This window comes from Priapulus caudatus, unplaced genomic scaffold, assembly GCF_000485595.1.
Source record: "Priapulus caudatus unplaced genomic scaffold, Priapulus_caudatus-5.0.1 Scaffold874, whole genome shotgun sequence".
Taxonomy (NCBI): Eukaryota; Metazoa; Priapulida; class Priapulimorpha; order Priapulimorphida; family Priapulidae; genus Priapulus; species Priapulus caudatus.
Window position 1 is genome coordinate 16,933 of NW_014577935.1, and position 23,464 is coordinate 40,396.

The 23,464-nt window shown below is 46.5% G+C and overlaps 1 protein-coding gene across 1 annotated transcript in view; it reads left to right on the forward strand.

Moving 5' to 3' along the window:
- Positions 1-6,239, forward strand: part of LOC106814123 (serine/threonine-protein phosphatase 6 regulatory ankyrin repeat subunit C-like) — a 14,316-nt gene extending 8,077 nt beyond the window's left edge. Inside the window, exons 3-6 of the mRNA XM_014818410.1 lie at positions 1,700-2,121; positions 2,407-3,051; positions 5,155-5,316; positions 5,482-6,239. Of these exons, the coding sequence (XP_014673896.1) occupies positions 1,700-2,121; positions 2,407-3,051; positions 5,155-5,316; positions 5,482-5,568 (1,316 nt within the window). The 3' untranslated portion in view covers positions 5,569-6,239. The remainder of the gene's footprint in view (positions 1-1,699; positions 2,122-2,406; positions 3,052-5,154; positions 5,317-5,481) is intronic.
- Positions 6,240-23,464: the final 17,225 nt, after the last annotated feature.

Genomic DNA, 23,464 nt, shown 5'->3' on the forward strand with positions numbered 1-23,464 from the left:
CGTGTGTGTGTCTGTGCGTGTGCGTGTGTGTGTCTGTGCGTGTGCGTGTGTGTGCATGCTTGGGTGTGTGCGTTTGTGTGCTAAAAATCGTCGTCGTAAAAATATAGGCTATTATATATATGTTAATTGTGCGGCTACGCGTTCAGTAAATTTTAATTTTACTGACTGCATGTTTTTCTATTTAATTATTAATGATGGCTAAATTATTAATCTGAGAATCGGACGAGATTGCAGGATCAATAATTATTTTCAAGATGGCGACAAGGGGCCGATCGCTAGCACTACCGGATATCTATATTACATAACCACGCCCATCCTGTCTCAGACCAGTGACTCACACCCATAGAAATAATATACCATAGTTAGTCTATGTCTCTATCTATGTCTGTATACATCTATACGGTTTGTCAATATATTTCTATGCTCACATCGCACCCGCGTAGATTACGCCCGTAACATTTCCACTACTTCTCTTCTTCATACTTCTTCTTCTTCGTCTTTTTCTTCTTCTTCTGAATTGTGCATTTCGCATTATTAGTCCCACTCAAGTGGGGTCGCTGCAGTAGACTCTGCCACTATTTCTCTTCCCCTGTGCGTAAAGTATGTGGGTTTAGACGCCGACCGCAGTTGGGCTCGACGGGCGATGAGTCAATGTCGATGGAGTCTGTGCGGTTCGTTATCTGTCTGTGCCATTACCGCATAACGTACGTCTGTAAAGCGATGGTCCTGACGCAGAGGGAACTGACTCACGAGTTGCTTTCACTGGAGTCGGACTGCAACCAAACAGTGATAAAGAATGAAATGGGTTTAGAGTCAATTCCGACGCGTATTGTGGTTGTCTATGTCAGTGTCGATACCTGTAAGGTGAAATGTCCATGCAATATATGATCGTTAGGGTGTGACCATAGAAATGTACTATATACAATATACCTTCATAAGGCCACCAAGGAGTCATGAAGACACGACGCCTCGCACGAGAAAGTGTCTAGTGGGTGAATATATCGAAACATATCGACCACATGTGCACAGCGTGCAAAGCTTGCCAGGTACACCAAGATGCCATTAAGCGCAAGCCACTTGTACCACATGCAACATAAGCCAGACCCTGGCAGCTCATTGCAACAGATCAGGAGTGTATAATAGGGAGGAGTGTGACATCAATAAACAAGGGAAATTCGTCATTTACTAGCCTTATAATACCTACGATTTACTACGCGTAACTCATCCAACTTGAGCTCAAATCGGACAGCTAGGGGTTTTGATATTTAAAAAAGAATTATGCAAATTAGGTAGGGTTTGGCAATTATATAGCATATATAAACACAAACAGTCTGTGGTGTCATGCTCGTCTGGTTCGTTTTACAAGATTTCATTGACAATATCTTTAATGCAAAATTGGTATTTCCCCTTCCACTCTGTCGATAAAACGTCTATATTAGAGTAAAGTTTTAGAAAACATGTCGGAACACAGCATAAGCTATTTATTTCGAACGACATTGCTACAAAGCGGGTGTAGCGCCATCTACCGTCACAAATTGTCATTCATTTTGGTTTATAAATTATTATTGCGATATACAGATGGCAATCGTTTCTATAATGTACGTCGATGGTTGCTCAATTAAAACTGACTTCTTCTTACTCATTCATTTGTGTCCTTTTTTGTGGTGAGCTACAGTGTCATTGACACTTTCATTGGTAGGTGAACTGCACTGGACCCTCACGCAACAGAAAGACGCACAGTGCGTGCGTACAGTTGGGAAAAGAATGTCAGACCTGCATGCTGCCTGTTCACGTGGGGACGTTGAGAAAGTGTTAGAACTTCTGCGAGGTGGAGCGAAAACATCGAGCGTGGACGTACGCATGGAGACGCCTCTCCACGTCGCCTGCGCACTTTCGCGGGACAGGACGGAAGAGAAGATGGAGATTGTGAAACAGCTGCTGCTGCATGACGCGCCGCTGAAAGAGGAGAATGAGCGCGGGCAAACGCCTCTCATGCTCGCCTGCGAAACAGCCAGCGCGAATGTTGCAGCCGTGCTGCTAGACAATGGAGCGGACCTGTGCTCGCGTTACCGTGGCAACGAAACGAAGTGGCACGCAGCCGTGGCCGGCGGGAACGCGCAGGTCCTGTCGCCGGCTTGCTCTGGCCAGCTGGTCATCATGCGCCTGCTACTGGAGGCCGGCGCCGACCCCAACGTCGCCGAGTCGCAGATAGGAAAGACGCCGCTGATGTTGGCGGTGGAGCTGGGCAAGGAGGAGTTGGTGCGGATGCTGCTCTCACACGGCGCCGACGCCAACGCCGCGGACTCGCAAGGACAGACCTCCCTGTACTACGCGGCTTGCAATGTCCAGCTGGACATTGTGCGCCTGCTACTGGAGGCCGGTGCAGATCCAAACGTCGCCGAGAAGAAGAGTGGAGAGACGCCGCTGATAAAGACGGTGATGGAGGGCGAGGAGGCGATGGCGCGGATGCTGCTCTCACACGGCGCCGACGCCAACGCCGCGGACTTGTACGGACGGACCACCCTGTACTACGCGGCTTACTATGGCCAGCTGGACATCGTGCGCCTGCTACTGGAGGCCGGTGCAGACGCCAACGCCGCAGACTCGTCCGGACAGACCTCCCTGTACAAAGCGGCTCGCGTTGGCCGGCTGGACACCATGCGCCTGCTACTGGAGGCCGGCGCAGACCCCAACGTCGCCGAGACGCAGATAGGAGAGACGCCGCTGATGATGGCGATGAGGACCCGCAAGGAGGCGGTGGCGCGGATGCTGCTCTCACACGGCGCCGACGCCAACGACACGGACTCGTTCGGACAGACCATCCTGTACCATGCAACTTGCTCTGGCAAGCTGGACATTATGCGCCTGCTACTGGAGGCCGGCGCCGACCCCAACGTCGCCGCGACGGAGAGCGGACAGACCTCCCTGCACATGGCGGCCAAATTTGGCCCGCGGAACATGGTGTACCGGCTAATGGAGGCCGACGCTGAGCCGGAAGAAAGGGGGCGTATCACCGAGTTGATCTACACCTGTAATCGATTTCGAACCGAGGTAAAACTACGGGCATACGTTGCGAATGAGTGAGACCGATTTAGCAATGTCCTAATGTATTTTCTTCTAGATGGTAAAGGTAACCAGTAATAGTAATCGGTTAACAGTTAATAATAGATATGTTAAATAGTTTCGCCGCATTACACTACTCCTGCAATCTACTCGGGACCGAGGTGAAACTGTGGGCGTGCGTTGTGAACGACGGAGACAATTTTAGCGATGTTCCAATGTATTTTTGTCTAGATTATAAAGGTAATCAGTAATAGTAATCGGTTAATAGTTAATAATTTAATAATAGTAATACAGGGTCTCCAACCATTCCGCATTCTGCGGAATCATTACGATTTCTAGGCTTAATCTCCGCATTCCGCAGCGGCAAGGTTATATTCCGCATTTCAGTTGCACTGTATAAAATTTGCACTGATTGTTCGCATTGTTCGCTTGGACACATTGTATTTTTTTCAGCCGGTGCCTGGCACTGGCCACGCGCTGGTGCAGTACTCAGAGATGCAGCAAGTTATTAATAGCCGTCACCGCGCGAGTCGTTTCTTGGAAATGAACACTCTGCCATTACCTTAGTTTTGCACCCGCCCCCTACCATCGCTCAGTGTTATAATAGGCGCGTTCACACACAAGAAAAACCGCGATGCTAATCGCGATGAAATACCGAGATAATTGTGTCGTTGTTCACACAGGCGAATAATTGCGCTAATCGCCGAGCGGGATAATTCTATTAATAGAACTGCGCATGCTCACTGCCGGAATGATGCTCACTGCGCATGCTCACTGCCGGAATGATGCTCACTGCGCATGCTCACTGCCGGAATGATGCTCACTGCGCATGCTCACTGCTCTCTCGCTTGGAATGATGGGATAGAAAATACCGGGATTATTTGCGCGAGTGTTCACACACGCAAATAATCGCGCTAATTCTAAATAATCGCAGTCAAAAGTGCGATTTGGAGCGCGATGCTGATCGCGATTATTAGTGGGTATTATTGCGTTCACACTTGTAATAATCTCGGTATTTCGATCGCGATGCAAAAACCGGGATTTACATCCTGCTTATTCGCGCCAGTGTGAACGCGCCTAATGTGTTTCTATATGCATTTTGTATCTGGCATGTCTACGGTAAATGGAACAGCCTAGTCAGACAGGCGCTGTCTACAAGGTGTCGCGTAGTTTGTCTGCTAATCAGATTAACACGTGGGGAGAATGGCGTCCACATTGCCATCCAAAAAACCCCGACTTTCACAGAAATTCAGGAACGAATATACACAGATGTGGCCTGTAATTGTGAAGTCGAAACTCAGTGTTAATCATGGCTATTGCATGATATGCAAGACAGACTTTCAAGTGGGGCACGGAGGAAGGGGTGACTGCCAAAGGCATATAGACTCTCAACAGCATAAGTGCTATGCGGGTGCAGTGGAATCTACACCCAATATATCAAGCTTAATTCTTTGCAGCAGATAGAGAATTGTCTGTCTTCACGCAGATGTGAGATTTACGGATTATTTAATTGAACACAATGTGCCTTTGAGGGCGGCAGACCATGCAAATGAACTCTTCAAGAAAATGTTTCCAGACTCACAAATAGCCAAAAAGTATGGTTGCAAACACGTGAAATTGTGAGAAATTGCAATTCTTACCTGTGTTTTAATACATGTATTATTACTATAGTAACCTAACTGTGTATATGCTCTCTGAAAGTTATGAAAACTGTTTTGAATCCTAACTTGTAGGGCTAAGTCTAGGGTTGAGATAGTGTCATCAGACATTAGAATATGGCCCACAGTACGCCGCAGATTGCAGGAAAATGGCTTAAATATTTCACAATTTTCTGGGGGGCATACCCCCTCACCCCCTAGTACTGGCATGCCTACGACACGCAGGCCTGCCTGCGGCAGCCAAGGTTAATTTCACCCACCCCCCACTATCCATCAATTTCATTCCGCATTTGGAGTTCACAGGGTTGGAGACCCTGGTAATAGTTAGTAATTGGCAACAGTAATAAAGGCAGAATGCTCGGAGAAACTTGTTCTTTAAGCAACGAATCTAAAATCGGGTTGTTAACGATCCTCATTTCTTTCGTTCACACAGATGATTACTCACCTCTTGAAACACGGAGCTGACCCGAACCTCGTCGATTGGAACAAGAGGACACCGCTCGCTATAATAGGCAGCCGGGTGAGAAGCCACAGAATGAGTGATCGAGCAGCACAAGCGGATTCAGCAGCACAAGCGGCGTCAGCTCTTCTAGAGACGTGTGTAATGTTTAGTATGCATAGCACGAGAAGGCGTAATACATTAGGTAAACACATTATCTTTATTCACGCACGGCGGGCAGAACCTCGCGCCGACCTTTTACCGCCAGACACAGACGTATCCATCCGCGTAAGAAAACAGCGCAACATATGATATATGACAACGTGCGAGTCCGCCGGCGTACGTCTATACAGGTTAACACACGCGACAGCGAGGGCGACACCCCGCTACACAGCTTCTGTAGGATGATGCTCGCATGCAAAGACGATGTTTACGCGCAAGAGAGGGAGGGGTGCGTGCAGATAGTGCACGCGCTGCTGTTCAGCCACGGTGCACACGTCGACGTGGTAAACGCACTGGGAGAGACGCCATACAATCTCTGGCGCCGGATTTACCCGACACGTTTCCGCGGCAACGTGGAGTCGAGCGACGAGATACATGGCAGAATGAGCGCGCAGTATCATTCACTGAAGTGCCACTGCGCGCGCTTTATCGTCAGACACAGCATTGCATACGAGAACAAGCTGCCTCCGAGTCTCATAGAATTTGTCAGGGCACACGCTAGACCAACGTAGGTGACACTAAGCGTGTTAACCGAGGAAGCCCATGTAGAATCGGAGATGCGATAACCCAGAAGATATTATCAATACTTGGTAGATCTATGTTCTAAATGTTGCACGTGTTGGCAGACGTGTTTCATTGCAATGTAAAATCGAGTATATTTAGTAACACTATTCAGTTTATATAGAAATGTGTAGATTATCGGTATGATGCCTTGGTGAATTGGGGCGATTTAATAACCACGAGTGCAAATGTTAAAAGTTTGCAAATCATTTTGCTCTGTAAAAAAACTCTAAAGGCTTAGTTGGGTTCAGAATATTAAAAATAAATAAAAATAAAACAAATATTTTACCATGAAATGTATGCAATTCGGAAAGTACTTATTACCACCAGAATCACATATTTGATGTGCTCCTGGTACCACACACCACCAAAAAATATAATCATTAATGACCCACTGTTCAGACGATCCACTTGTCATAATGTACCCATTAATAGGGTATATATATACTATATACTGTACTAGCGGGATACCCGGCATTGCCCGGGGAAATCAGTGGCGTTACTCAGTTGGTGACCGCTTGGTTGAAAGGGAAATGCCCAAAAAAATCGAACTATCTATCTATCCATGCATCCATCCATCCATCGCATTCCTTGCCATCCCATCCCATCCCATCGCACCGCATCCCATCCCATCCCATCGCACCGCATCAAATCCCATCCCATCGCATATCCCATCCCATTCAGCCAGAACCACCTGCCAGACGTGCTGATTCTGAAAATATATTTAGTTTTCCTCTAGGCTGCGGAGTTCACACAAAGTACCCACTGGTCGATGTCATGCACACACCCGTTTCAAGCCAAGCAGTGGCAAGCAAGATTAAAGCCTACTGTGCTCTGTTCGGAAGACCAGACGAGCTCATGACTAACAATAGACCACAGTACACGGGGCAAGCCTTCACACAATTTGTCAAGTCATGGAACATTAATGACGTCACAAGCTCACCTCACTATACCCGCGAAGCAACGGTCACATCCGCTACGTGAAGCCCATCATAAAGAAGACGTTGGAATGTGGAGAAGATTTGCAAATGTCATTTCTAAATTTACGCGCCACACATGTAGATACAGATTTGACCAGAAGAGCTGATGTTTGGCCGTCCACTCATCACACTGTTACCGAGCCACGGTGAGCCCAGACCAAGCAGTGAGAGGGAGCAGCTGCAGAATCGGAATGAGAAAATGCGGCAACAGACTCCAGACGCGCCTAACCTACCACCGCTCCACGTGGGGCAGAGAGTGCGGATCATAGACAAATGCAACAAAACTTGGTGTCCCGGGGAAGTGGTCACACGACACGAGCAGCCACGAGGTTACGTCGTAGAGACTCCAAATGGAACACGCCTACGACGAAATCGCAGCCATCTGCGTGAGCTAACTACCGGACGGATCGTCAAGCTGTACGATTAGGAGTCCAACCAGGCTTCCTGTGAAGCAGCTAATATGTCCCCAGCTAATGCTCAAGGTGACACCTCGTCCCAGGATTCCAGTAGCGGGACAGATATCGTACCCAGAGAAATTCCTCTAGTCCAGGCAAGTCCGTCACGGCCGCGTAGTAAAGTTGCAAGCAAGATTCCTAGAGTGAACGTACGTTAGTTGGCAACGTACGAAGTTATTACTCAATGCTAAAGAGATTAGTCAGCGCCATGTAGGGGAAGAATGACCCCCAGGACAGGAGGGCAGTCTATCCCTGTGAATGTCCTATTTTGTTTATACATAATTCCTAAGTTTGTACCTTTACTCTATGTAAACTGATAAACATTATCACTTAGTAACATCAATTATTCAAAAATGACCTCTCCTTACAAGTCGTCTGTGAAAACGGGAGGTTTGCTACACAGTATAGTGGGTGTTTGCTAGGGCTACATGGTTATGGAGCAAACGATAAACTGTCATTATATTTATAATTACGATAGCTATTATAACTTATAAGGTTCGCAGTGGCTGGAGGTACGGCAGCCGTCGTTCGTTGAAGTCCCTTTTTGGAGTTAGGGGTTATGGTTAGGGTTCTAGCTCATCTAAACTCTCAAATCGAAAATTTATTTTCCAATGCATTATTTCGAAATCTGGCACCACCCGCCGCCATCTTTGTCTTGTTAAGTATGAAAGCGAATGGACTGCCGTACCTCCAGCCTCGAGACATTAAGATACGGCTGCCGTACCTCCAGCCACTGCGTATAAGGTTAGCCCAAAGATTAGCAAGAAATCAAAAGAGGTATCATTGTGTGGTTCATCTTACAGTGGTCATAAGACGCAAACTCTCCTTTTACAACTTGCATGTACAGGCGTGCAGTAGGCACGGGAGGCACCACATAACCTAGTAGTCATAACATGAAAATGTAAATGAAATGGCTAGAAGAAGAATAAGCATTTTTTAATTATAATTTTTACTTGCAGCATAGACTGTTATCTAGCCATGCAGGCTTCAGCGTCTAAATACATAAATTAAAATAAGTATTAGGTAGTAACTAGCTCTAGTGTGGAGATTTCGGGTGTGTGTAACTTACAGGAGCAGTAGACTAGATCAGGATGGATAGACTGAACTCACCGTATAGATGGAATAACCATATATTGACGGAAGAGAGGGTAAAATATGGACCGCACATAAATACATCAACATGCTCATGGGCGCAGCCATCTTGGGTCATAGGTCAAGGGATGTGATGAGGGCGAGATGAGTCATGAGAGAAGGGCGCTGACGCCGGGTAAATAGAGTATAATAATCAACGGGGTTTTGTATTATTAGCCGATTATATATTATTAGCCAGCATAATATATGAGGAGATTTGAATAGAATGGATAGGCTAAGTTGTAGAGGAGGGGAATAGTTACGTAGGCACGGGTTGCATGAGATGATGCAATAATCTGTACCAGCCACGCGTTGCACAACTCGGTGACTAACCGGTGAGTCATCGTGGTACCGCCGGTAACGGATTGCACCACCGAGCGAAACAGCCGTAGGGGGGGGTGTTGCCAGCTAGGTATATAAGGGAGACGACACCGAGCAGAAGCAAGCATTATTTTCAGGTCTAGGAAGAAGAAGAGGAAGAAGGAGGAGAAGAAGAAGACGAAGGAGAGGAAGAAGAAGAAGAGAGGGAGCGAGAAAGCGTCGGAGAGATAGGGAAGAAGCACAGGTTTTCAGGTAGGTGAAAACCGGAGACGAACGGGAGAGGGGAATAAAACGAGGACGGAGAATTAAGAACGGGATTCCGGTTAGGTAGAGCCAGGCGTGGAGGAGAGGGAGACACCTTGGAGACTGCCTAGGTCTACGCGAGGAGAGGAACGTGAGAGAGGAAGACGAAACCGGCGACGTGTTACTTCTTCAATATTAATCTAGTGATCGGATCTGCTGCATATACGAACGCAGAGGAATTATTTGTGAACTAGTAGGAAACAATAAAGCTATAACCGTACAGTTAACCGAATCTCACTGTGTTCTGTTCAACTGGTGCTACCTGTTATCTGCTACGTGACATCACCGTCCTGCCTGTTATACCGGCGGGAGCGAACACTGAATCCCACAACTAGGACACGCGTTACGAAACAACGTCTGTCGAACCATAGTCGGCCACCCCTAGGGCCTCTACAGTAAAAGGTTTCCTCGTCGCTTTCCGTCACGTCTAGCAGAGCGACCACGGGAGATCTGCTAGCCAGCTTTCTCGAGCGTTTCGCAGGACTGCCACTCTTTTCTTCACTGCCACACTTCTACAACACGAGCAACGTCAAGAATGTTTTAAATGCTGTATACGCTATATTTTTCGCGTACAGATGTTTTCGCGAATTCAGACTTCGCGAGTGGTTAATTTTGCGGTCGGTGAATTATGAATTATTCGGTATGAATTATTCGCGTGTTGTTATTTTCGCGTCGGGGACGCGTTTGCGAAATTTGCGAAAATTAAACCACCGCGAAATATACAGCTTATACAGTAGGCCAGAACAAAGGCAATCTTAATACATCAATACATCCCAGCGATTGTAAAAACGGACACAATGTTCGATATCTATCGAATAAGATAACTATTGAGAATACACATGCAGATATGATCAATCATGATCATGGTAATCAAACACTCGTTTCTGGTGATTAATTGATTAATCAATTGATTAATTGATCAACCCAAGGTAATTGATGTAATTGTGATACGTGCGTGAGATTGTTACACATCGCAGTCGATAAACGACAATCAGACATTTGTTCAAATGACAAAGAGTTGGAAAGGTGTAGATTGTTTGTCAGAAATGATATGAATTTTTGAATTTTTCTATGAAACCTGCTGAAGACGTCAGAACTTCGCGAGTGGTTAATTTTGCGGTCGGTGAATTATGAATTATTCGGTATGAATTATTCGCGTGTTGTTATTTTCGCGTCGGGGACGCGTTTGCGAAATTTGCGAAAATTAAACCACCGCGAAATATACAGCTTATACAGTAGGCCAGAACAAAGGCAATCTTAATACATCCCAGCAATTGTAAAAACGGACATAATGTTCGATATCTATCTAATAAGATAACTATCGAGAATACACAGATATGATCAAGAGCTAATAATACCTATTATAGCTAATAAGTATTATTAGCTCTTGATATGATCAATCATGATCATGATAATTAATCAAACACTCGTTGCTGGTGATTAATTGATTAATCAATTGATTAATTGATCAACCCAAGGTAATTGATGTAATTGTGATACGTGCGTGTGATTGTTACACATCGCAGTCGATAAACGACAATCAGACATTTGTTCAAATGACAAAGAGTTGGAAAGGTGTAGATTGTTTGTCAGAAATGATATGAATTTTTGAATTTTTCTATGAAACCTGCTGAAGACGTCAGTATGATTATAATATATATAGTAATAATAATATGTTATTATTGTAGGCTTTATATTGCAATTAAAACAAGAGCAATCGGAGATAGCAAACCTCCGCCACAGCGTAAAAGTGCCCCATCTTGTTGATTTAAGAAAATTTTTAGAAATTAAAAAAAAAGATCCAGGATTTTGTTGATGAATTTTGAATACGTCCGAAGTCTTCCCCACAAATTTGTTTTTAATTTAAAAAAATCGAGATCTGGATTCGGATCACCACCAAAATCTAATCGATTGTTTGTGGACCCAAGAACAACCCGTCAAAAAAATTTCATCAAAATCCGTGCATAACTTTTTGAGATATCCTGTTGACAGACAAACCAAGTCACCAACAAACTAACAGAGGCGAAAACATAACCTCCTTGGCGGAGGTAACAAACTAACAGGGGCGAAAACATAACCTCGTTGGCGAAGGTAACAAACGAACAGGGGCGAAAACATAACCTCTTTGGCGGAGGTAACAAAGTAACAGGAGCGAAAACATAACCTCCTTGGCGGAGGTAACAAACTAACAGGGGCGAAAACATAACCTCCTTGGCGGAGGTAACAAACGAACAGGGGCGAAAACATAACCTCCTTGGCGGAGGTAACAAACTAACAGGGGCGAAAACATAACCTCCTTGGCGGAGGTATATATAATGACCTTCACTTGCTCAATAACGCGCTCTTTCCTATAATATAATATTCCTACGCGAACAGATTTATTCGCAACATTTCACTCTTGCTCATCGTCGGACTCACTAGATAAATCGCGCACGCGGGTACGTTTAAACGTCCGCAGCTTGAACTTGAACTTTGAACAGCAGAGAACTTTGAACGTGGGGCGTGCCAGACGCAGAATTGATAAACAGCACCCAGCCCTCCGTCGTTCCTATTTGCACAGTGCAAGCGTCTGGCAGCGTGGGCCCTCGCACCTATATAAAGCGGTGAGCGAGGAGCAACCATTCCCTGACAGTTACCGAGGACTCATCGTTGCACACATCCTCTCTATACTGATCGCTGCAACAGCCACCATCATCAGCCCACAGCTATAGGCTCCCGAAAATTCTAAACACTTCAATCATGGTAAGATTCGCTACTTGTGTTGTACTAGTTTGTCCGTGAGTTGTGGTGATTCTTGGGTGTTAGCCGTCTTAGATTTTGACTCATAGTTACTACTAGAAAGTTATCAGAGCATGGAGGAGTGAGCACTGTACAATTTGAATTGAGAACATGGATGGGCGTGCGTGATTGGTCTATGGTGGTGGCTAGCCACTGACGTCACACTGACGTACACTGACGTCACGCGAACATTCGATGGCATGGAAACATATATCCACCTTCAGAAGGCAAGCGCACGCGAGCATTCGCGCTGTTGAACACGCATCTGGTGATGGTTATGGTGAATAGATAAGCAGATGATTGTAGATAAAGTCGACAATATTCATTCTGTGTTTGCATTACATTATGGCCGTGGTGGTACTACTACTGGCACCTGGCACCATGAACATCAGATACATAACTGAACGTGACAGGTAGGTCTGTGTGCTGCAGCCGCATCAGCTGCGGTCGGCTCTGCGGCCGAGTGTAGTAGAAGGTTTCCTCGTCGCTCTCCGTCACGTCTAGCAAAGCGACCACGGGAGATCTGCTAGCCAGCTTTCTCGAGCGTTTCGCAGGACTGCCACTCTTTTCTTCACTTCCACGCTTCTACAACACGAGCAACGTCAAGAATGTTTTAAATGCTGTATACGCTATATTTTTCGCGTACAGATGTTTTCGCGAATTCAAACTTCGCGAGTGGTTAATTTTGCGGTCGGTGAATTATGAATTATTCGGTATGAATTATTCGCGTGTTGTTATTTTCGCGTCGGGGACGCGTTTGCGAAATTTGCGAAAATTAAACCACCGCGAAATATACAGCTTATACAGTAGGCCAGAACAAAGGCAATCTTAATACATCCCAGCAATTGTAAAAACGGACATAATGTTCGATATCTATCTAATAAGATAACTATCGAGAATACACAGATATGATCAAGAGCTAATAATACCTATTATAGCTAATAAGTATTATTAGCTCTTGATATGATCAATCATGATCATGATAATTAATCAAACACTCGTTGCTGGTGATTAATTGATTAATCAATTGATTAATTGATCAACCCAAGGTAATTGATGTAATTGTGATACGTGCGTGTGATTGTTACACATCGCAGTCGATAAACGACAATCAGACATTTGTTCAAATGACAAAGAGTTGGAAAGGTGTAGATTGTTTGTCAGAAATGATATTAATTTTTGAATTTTTCTATGAAACCTGCTGAAGACGTCAGGATTGGGTATCGCTGCTTCCGAGACGTAGGGAGCTTCGGGCTTCTGCACAGCAGAGAAAAGTAAAGCCACGATGCCTATAGATGGCGCCACTTTCTGTTTCCTCGCGTTCCGACAGCTATCAGGAGAATAACAACAACGATAATAAAAGATAAAAAATAAAAAATAAATAATAAAAAAAGAAAATATAATAAAAGATGAGAATAAAACTGTGAGATATAAAAGAATAAAAGCTGCCTGGAGCTCCCGGTCAGAAAGTGTGGCGACGTACGTGTGACCCCCATAGAAATAATGTAGATAACTTGTGCCAGTTCTTAGACGGTCAGCCCGATCCACGTAAGTATGTACACAAGTTCACAAGTGAATACGTATTTGAAACGTATCTGAAACTGTACGTATCTGAAACCAGTATCAAGCAGTATATGTATGTGCTAGACCGATAAAGCAAATAGCTCCACGAATGAAAACTTATTAAATGCAATTATATATTATATGATTATAATATATATAGTAATAATAATATGTTATTATTGTAGGCTTTATATTGCAATTAAAGCAAGAGCAATCGGAGATAGCAAACGTCCGCCACAGCGTAAAAGTCCCCCCATCGTGGTGATTTGAGAAAATTTTTAGAAATTAAAAAAAAGATCCAGGATTTTTTTTGATGAATTTTGAATTCGTCCGAAGTCTTCCCCACAAATTTGTTTTTAATTAAAAAAAAAATCGAGATCTGGATCCGGATCACCACCAAAATCTAATCGATTGTTTGTGGACCCAAGACCAACTCGTCAAAAAAATTTCATAAAAATCCGTCCATAACCTTTTGAGATATCCTGTTGACAGACAAACCAAGTCACCAACAAACTAACAAAAGCGAAAACATAACCTCCTTGGCAAAGGTAACAAACTAACAGAGGCGAAAACATATCCTCGTTGGCGAAGGTAACAAACGAACAGGGGCGAAAACACAACCTCCTTGGCGGAGGTAACAAAGTAACAGGAGCGAAAACATAACCTCCTTGGCGGAGGTAACAAACTAACAGGGGCGAAAACATAACCTCCTTGGCGGAGGTATATAATGACCTTCACTTGCTCAATAACGCGCTCTTTCCTATAATATAATATTCCTACGCGAACAGATTTATTCGCAACATTTCACTCTTGCTCATGCATCATCGGACTCACTAGATAAATCGCACACGCGGGTACGTTTAAACGTCCGCAGCTTGAACTTGAACTTTGAACAGCAGAGAACTTTGAACGTGGGGCGTGCCAGACTTATAATTGATAAACAGCACCCAGCCCTCCGTCGTTCCTATTTGCACAGTGCAAGCGTCTGGCAGCGTGGGCCCTCGCGGTGAGCGAGGATCAACCATTCCCTGACAGTTACCGAGGACTCATCGTTGCACACATCCTCTCTATACTGATCGCTGCAACAGCCACCATCATCAGCCCACAGCTATAGGCTCCCGAAAATTCTAAACACTTCAATCATGGTAAGATTCGCTACTTGTGTTGTACTAGTTTGTCCGTGAGTTGTGGTGATTCTTGGGTGTTAGCCGTCTTAGATTTTGACTCATAGTTACTACTAGAAAGTTATCAGAGCATGGAGGAGTGAGCACTGTACAATTTGAATTGAGCTAATATGCGTACACGTGCACGCATACATAGAAATATTAACCGTTATAATAAATTGTATAATCGCACTGTGAATGTTCCTTCAGTTCTGGAAGCAGGAATTGGAAATAGTAGTTGCAAATTCAGTATTTGTTCATTGATTTTGTTCAACAATATCACTATTTGAACTAGTTCCTCGTACATCGAGAAGAGAGCGAGAGAGATCCGTAGTGCATTATGAGTCACTTCACTTCCGTCTGAGTCACGAGGTTCAAAATCTCGCTCCTACAGTATCAAAAGTATAGTATAGTATAGTCCTAGAGTATATATGTATAATATATATGTATAATATATATGTATATATATAGAGAGAGTACGCGATTCAGATCTAAACAATCATGAACAGATTTCATAGAAATATATCAACACGTATTCATGTCATCAAACAATTACGCATTGATTTTTTATCGATTTTTCAGCGTGAATGTATTTCCATACACGTCTGACAAGCTGGAGCCGGAGAGCTCTCTTATTCATGTTGTTTGTGCACAGGGCGGGCGTGCGGTGTACTTGTGTGTTGCAGATGAGCATTTGACCGGCATTTACGGGTAATTATCGGCAATAATAGGCGAAATAGAGTAAAGAAACATTAAGACTTTGGTAGTTAATACATTTCGTGTTTATTTACCTTTTTTATTGAGACGTTCCAAGTGCCTGTGGAGTTGCGCGTTGCACTTGGCAAAGCGGGTGGAGCAATGGGAAGAGGTGGTCCAGAGGCATATTTAACTGGATGTGTCCATGCTTTGGCAATCCTCCAGGCTTAATCACTTTATTTGTCCCCTTTCTAATTTGCTTCCTGGCATTAGACTTCAGCGTTGGTGCTATTAGGAAAATAACCGTTTTCAGCGATCTGTTGGACACTGCTTTACAGAAAATGTAAATACGTGGAGACCAAAGCTGATTTCGATTTGTCATGCACTATATTAACATCGCAATCAACTCTACATGCCTTCGTGAACATCAGTGTGCATTTTAGGTAGGTGAACTGCACTGGACCCTCGCACAACAGAAAGACGCACAGTGCGTGCCTACAGTTGGGGGGAAGAATGTCAGACCTGCATGCTGCCTGTTCACGTGGGGACGTTGAGAAAGTGTTAGAACTTCTGCGAGGTGGAGCGAAGACATCGTGCGTGAACGTACGCATGGAGACGCCTCTCCACGTCGCCTGCGCACTTTCGCGGGACAGGACGGAAGAGAAGATGGAGATTGTGAAACAGCTGCTGCTGCATGACGCGCCCCTGCAAGAGGAGGATGAGCGCGGGCGAACGCCTCTCATGCTCGCCTGCGAAACAGCCAGCGCGGATGTTGCAGCCGTGCTGCTAGACAATGGAGCGGACCGCCGCGCGAGTTACCGTGGCAACGGATCAAGGCTGCACGCGGCGGTCCTGTCGCCGGCTTGCTCTGGCCAGCTGGACATCATGCGCCTGCTACTGGAGGCCGGCGCAGACCCCAACGTCGCCGATAAGGAGAGCGGGGAGACGCCGCTGATGAGGGCGGCGTGGGTGGGCGAGGAAGCGGCGGTACAGATGCTGCTCTCACACGGCGCCGACGCCAACGCCGCAGACTCGCAAGGACAGACCTCCCTGCACCAAGCAGCTCGCTGTGGCTGGCTGGACATCATGCGCCTGCTACTGGAGGCCGGTGCAGATGCAAACGCCGCGGACTCGTACGGACAGACCAACCTGTACCGCGCGGCTTGCGATGGCAGGCTGGACATCATGCGCATGCTACTGGAGGCCGGCGCCGAATCCAACGTCGCCGATACGAGCGGGAAGACGCCGCTGATGATGGCTGCGTGGCACGGCAAGGAGGCGGTGGTGCAGATGCTGCTCTCACACCGCGCCGACGCCAACGCCGCGGACTCGTACGGACAGACCACCCTGTACCACGCTGCTCGCTTTAGCCGGCTGGACATCATGCGCCTGCTACTGGAGGCCGGCGCCGACGCCAACGTTGCCAAGAAGAAGAGCAGGGAGACGCCACTGATGAAGGCGGTGAGGGAGGGCAAGGAGGCGGCGGTACACATGCTGCTCTCACACGGCGCCGAGGCCAACGCCGCGGACTTGTACGGACAGAACTCCCTGTACCACGCGGCTTACTATGGCCAGCTGGACATCATGCGCCTGCTACTGGAGGCCGGCGCCGAAGCCAACACCGCGGACTCGCACGGAAGGAACTCCCTGTACCACGCGGCTCGCTCTGGCAGGCTGGACATCATGCGCCTGCTACTGGACGCCGGTGTAGATCCAAACGTCGCCGAGACGCAGACATGGAAGACGCCGCTGATGATGGCGGTGACGAAGGGCGAGGAGGCGGCGGTGCGGATGCTTCTCTCACATGGCGCTGACGCCAACGCCGCGGACTCGTACGGAGAGACCTCCCTGTACCACGTGGCTCGCTCTGGCTGGCTGGACATCATGCGCCTGCTACTGGAGGCCGGTGCAGATCCAAACGTCGTCAAGAAGAAGAGCGGGAAAACGCCACTGATGATGGCGATGAGGAATGGCAAGGAGGCGGTGGTGCAGATGCTGCTCTCACACGGCGCCGACGCCAACGTCGCGGACTTGCAAGGACAGACCTCCCTGTACCACGCGGCTCGCTTTGGCCAGCTGGACATAATGCGACTGCTACTGGAGGCCGGCGCGGATCCAAACGCCGCGACTCTTACGCGAACCAGACCCCTGTACCGCGCCGCTTTCTTTGGTCCGCTGGACATCGTGTGCCTGTACTGAGTCCCGGCGTCGACGCGCAACGCCCGGATCGTAGGACGGGACCGTCCCTTTACCACGCGGCGCTCTTGCCGATTGCCAGCTTGACATCATGTCCTGCTACTGGAGGCTGGTGCAAGATCCAAACAGCCGCCGGAGACGCTGCAGACCCTTGGAAAGACGCCGCTGATTGAGGGCGGGATGGGAGGGCGAGGAGGAGTATGGTGCGATGCCGCTCTAACACGCGCCGACGCCAAGCCCGTGGACTGGCCAAGGCAAGACTCCCTGTACCAAGCAGGCTTGGCGATGCCAGCGGACATCGTGGCCTTACTCGCGAGCGAGTGCTGATCCAAAACGTCGCCCGAACGCAGACCGGGAAACGAGCCGTTGATGTGCGGTGACGGAGGGCGAGAGGCGGCGGTGCGGATACTGGCTCTCACACTGGCGCCGACCGCCATGCCAGGCGGAACTCGTACGGGATGACCTCCTTGCACATCGCGGCTGCTTACATGCAACGTGGACATACTGTGGCGCCTGCTTAGGAGGCTGACGCGAGCCGGTAAGAAAGGGTGGCGTATCACCCTGAGATGCTAGCACGCGTGTTTTAATCAACTCTCGAACCGAGTTAAACTACGGGCCATATCGTTCGAATGGATTGACGAAACGAATTTTAGCAATGTCCTATATGTATTTCCTTACTAGATGGAAAAGGTAATCAGTAATAGTCAATTGGTCTAACAGCTAATTATGATGAGTATGTTAAATAGTTTCACCGCATTACCAGCACCCCTGCAATTACTCGGACCGATCGAAAAATGTGGGCGTGACGTTTTGAGAGGACGACAATTTTAAGCGATGTTCCAATGTATATTTTCGTCAGATATAAAGGCTACTAGTAATAGTAATCGTTAATAGTTTAATAATTTAATAAAGTAATCAGTTCAGCTAATCGCAACAGTAATGTAAAGGTAGTAGCTCGAGAGAGACTGTGTTCTTTAAAGGAACGAGCCTGAAAATCGGTTGTTAAGCCCGCGATCTTCGTTTCTTTCATTCACACAGATGCATTAACTCACCTCTTGAAACACGCGAGCTGACCGAACCCTCGTCGATTGTAACAAGAGCGACGGCGCTCGTTATAATAGGTCAGCGAGGCAGAGTAGAACCGCCAGAACCGGCACTGGAAGCGAGGGAGCCAGCGCACGCTGTAACAAGGCAGAAAGCGGAGGTCAGGGTAGCACCCAGCGGCGTAACAGCTCTCCTACCAGACGTGCGAGTCCGACCGGCGTACTTCTACACGGTTAACCATGGCAAGCACGCCCAGGGCGCCCTGGCCCAGGCTCGAGCCCCGGCCCAGCGGCCCGGGCTGCGACAGGCAAGGCGCGACACGAGCCGCCCCCGCGCACCAGCTTCTGTAGGGCGATTGCGCAGCGCATCCAAAGACGATCTTGTGTTACCCGGCGCCCGCGTAGAGAGCGGAGGGGCTCGCGCAGATATCGCACGCCGCTGCTGTTACCAGCAGGCGCCACAACGTCCGACGGATGTTGAAGCGCCTCGGGGAGAGACGCCATTACAAACTCTGGCACGGATTTAGCCTCGACGCGTTCTCCGCGGAACGACGTGAGTCGCGAGCGAACGAGCATACATGGCAGAATGAGCGGCGCAGTAATCATTCGTTGAAGTGCCACTAGGGGCGCGCAGCAGCGCTATGCGGCAGACGCACAGCAGCCTTGGCGCATACGAGAACAGCTGTCCATCCGAGTCTCATAGAATTTGTCAGGCACCACGCCTAGACAACGTAAGGCGACACTAAGGCCGCGTATCAACCGAAGAACGACCACTGTAGAATCGGAGATACCGATAGACGCCAGAAGAATTATCAATAATTGTGGTACAGTTCTATGTTCTAATTGGTTGCGCACCCCCGCCCGTGGTTGGCCAGAGGGCGGCGTCGCCTTCTCATTGCAGATCCGTACAATCGAGTCTATACCGGGCGTTCGCGCCCTGGCACCGCTACCAGTGCCGCAGCTTACCTACGTCTGACGCGGAAACTGTCGTAGATCAGTTCGTGCAACTGGATGCTTGAGTGAATTGGCACGACCTTAACTAGACGCACGAGCTACACAATGTTACACAAGTTTGCAAATCATCTTTGCGTAAAACAAAACTCTAAAGCTTAGCGTTGGGCGCCTTTAATATTAAAAAACAACCGAACAATATTCTTACCATGAATGTATGCAATTCGCGAAAGTACTTAATTACTTACCCCCAGAATCACATATTTGATAATGCCTGCTACCGAACTAGCACAGCACCAAAAAATATAACTAATGAATGACAGCCAGGCTGTTCAGCACGAAAACCATTAATAGGTGTATATATATTTATTATATATCATATACCTATACTATATATAAGTATATATATACTATACGGGTCATATAGTTAGTGATAACCCTCATACGACTGTAATAGCATGTCCAACCCATAGTCCTGAAGGGGACACTACACCTTAGAGTCCTCTATAGGACCATAAGCATGTTAAGTGTGTTTGATGCTGCAAACATAGTCATCGCAACCAGTAGGTCAACTTTCTCCGCGCAAGATGGATCTTTCTTTGAACTAACTCGGAATGCTTCGCGACGCGCATGCGCGTCGCAGATACCCACCGAGCCCACACGCACGTTGGTTCTCCCACGACGGCGCACACGTCTGGGGTCATATATCATAACATCTCCCTCTTTAATAAAAATAAACGATATCCTCTGGCGTGAGTGCTTTATAGGTAGCACTAGACATGTATACGTAACGTCCAAAACTCAGGACAACACAAGCCAAGCGAACTACTCACCCGGTATGATCTGTCACTGAACTGCTTGAGTGCGTGCCCTTATCAAGCCTTGTAAGCTGCGCATGAGGGGTGACCAGAGACAACCGGAAGCGGGCGTTGGCGCAGTGACATACAGCGCTTGGACGTGCTTAGTGTGGCACATTGCGCTGGGGGCAGGGTAGTGTAGCATTTTCTGAGGCGTGTTCCACGAGCCGCAGGCGGACGAAACGCTCGGCAAGCAACGTCAGACCGGCAGACACCCAGCTGAACGACACGAGACTATGGCCCGAGCAACGTCGCTCGATCCAAAAGATGGCGGCTTCCACACGGCGAGATGTTACATCGCGCAGACTCTTTAGAGCTTCTTCCAAACAATACGTGCCGTAAAAGCGACAGGTTAGCGACGCCGGCCGCGAGCCACCGGTCCGCGAAATTGATATGAGTTCATTTATTGAGAAGTATCATCGTTGAATCCAGAAATGAATGAAGATTGAAAATGAAATGAGCGGACACAGAGTGAAATTTAACTCTCAGAAGTTGTGTAGATTCGCAATCTCACCAATTACGGCCCGGGGCGCGCCCATCGTGAAAACAAATCGCACCGGACTGCGACGCCGGAACTGCCTCGGGAGCCTGGTTCGCGAACGCACTAGCGCGAGCGCTCCGAGCCCAGTGCGGTGCGTCAGTCAGAAGGCAAGCGCACAAGAGGCGAGCCGTTCGCGCTGTTCGAACACGCACTCTGGTGATCGTTATAAGGAGTGAATAGATTACAGCAGATCATCTGATAGCAAGGCCTTCCAGCGGGCCCCTAAAAATTCCTAAAAAATTCCAAAATTTTGAGCTCGTCCATAAAAATTTCCATAAAAGTATAAATGGCCTAAAAAAGGCTAGAAATTTTATTCAAATCATAAAGAGAAAAATTCCACAGATATGTTTGAAGTTGGTTTGGTGATGAGATGATACAACTTCCTTGCGCTCCGTGTGAAGCTTAGTCTAACCTCTGAATGCTTTTTTTCTAGTTATTTATACAGAGTAGAGTATTGTGACTCTACCAGTGATCTCCCAGCTCTCAGTGTCCTGATTATACGAACTTCGCGCGCGCGCCGGGCGGCGGCCGCGGCTGTTCCTGGCTTGAATGATATACAGTCGTATGGAGGAACGTTGGAGGATAGGATAGCTGGTAGACTGGACACCATACCAGCATAAGAACAGTTAAATCTGTAAGTTCACAGTTTGAAGTTTATGAAAAGGTAATGACTTATTTTATCCGTAAAATGTTTGCGATTCAATCCCTAAAAAATTCCAAAATAGCACCTAAAAAGAATCGAATTCTTCGGCGCCTAAAATTACCGCTAGAGAGATGTGTCAAATGCGACGCACTGAAAGCCTGTTGTAGGGATAAAGTTGACAATGATCACATCTGCGTTGCCATTACATTATGCGCCGTCGGAATAAAATATCACGCCACAACTGTGGTAGAAACATAAACATGCAGTACTAACAATACTAAAGAAGAAAAAATTGAATCAGCTGTGTGCTGAGCTGCAATCAGCTAAACCAAGTCGGCTCTGCGCGGAGTGTAGTAGAAGGTTTCGTCCCTTCCAGTCGTTACTAGCTGGCCGGATCTAGCTCAGCCTAGGACGAGAGTTCGAACGAACTGCCACTCATATACTTCCAACACATCGCTTAACAAACACGAACAACGTCAAGAATGTTTTAAAGTCTGTCGCAAATTTTTATGGTTGTGTTATTCGGCGTTCAACTTATCGGCGAGTGGTTAATTTGCGGATCGGCTGAATTATGAAATTATTCGGTATGAATTATTCGCGTGTTGTTATTTTTCGCGTCGGACGCGTTTGCGGAAAATTAAACCACCGCGATAAATAACAAAGGCTTATATAGTAGGACACACGACAAAGGGCAATCTTAAACATCCAGCTTAGATCGGACCACACACGTTCATATCATCTAGTTAGAGAGGGAGCCACAGATTCGTAGCTATTACTAATCGTATCAATATTTACTCTTGATATGATCAATCATGATCATGATAATCAAACACTCATTTCTGGTGATTAATTGATTAATCAATTGATTAATTGATCAACCCAAGGTAATTAATGTAATTGTGATACGTACGTATCGCAGTCGATAAACGACAATCAGACCTTTGTTCAAATGACAAAGAGTTGGAAAGGTTTAGATTGTTTGTCAGAAATTATATGAATTTTTGAATCTTTCTATGAAACATGCTGAAGACGTCAGTATTGGGTATCGCTGCTTCCGAGATGAAGCTTCGGGCTTCTGCACAGCCGAGGAAAGCAAGGCCACGATGCCTATAGATGTCGCCACTTTCCCTTTTCTCGCGTTCCGACAACTGAGGAGAATAACAACAACGATAATAAAAGATTAAAAAAAAATAAAAGATGGAAATAAAACAGCGAGATATAAAAGAATAAAAGCTCCCTGGCGCTCCAGGTTAGAAAGTGTGGCGACGTGTGACCCCCATATAAATAATATAGATAACCATATCAGGTTAATGTGGGTTTCTATGGTGACCCCACTCCGTACGTGGATGTGGCTGAGATTGCCCCTGCGTGCATAAAATGGCTATGTTTATGATTTCTTCTGATTTATTGTTTATTTATGGACATTTTCGTTTATTATTTCATAGCAAGTTTTTGTTTTTTCGTGAGAATTTATTATTCTTTTGTGTTATACTTGTTATTTTGTAGGATTATTACCATATTCTGTTTATTATTTACTTACGTGAAATGCAGAATGATTATCAGATTGTTTACCAGCTAGCAAAGACATACCTATGACCATATAAAGACGTGTAATTTTTCACCAAAAGAGTATTCACCACGTTTCTACACTACTTAATTCTGTGGCGTACGTACAAAGTTGCAAGCCTGCATTTAATAATATAATAAGCTAATAATTTAATTTTATAATATTTTAATAACTGATGTACTAAACCTATTGGAATGCAACATTGGGGTGTTTATTTGTGCTTGCTACGACAATCATAGGATTTGTCAGGGGCCGATGCAAACAGTGCATATAACAGCAACCTAATAAAAATATGAGAAAATTAGAAACACCCATTGCATAGGATTGCAATAT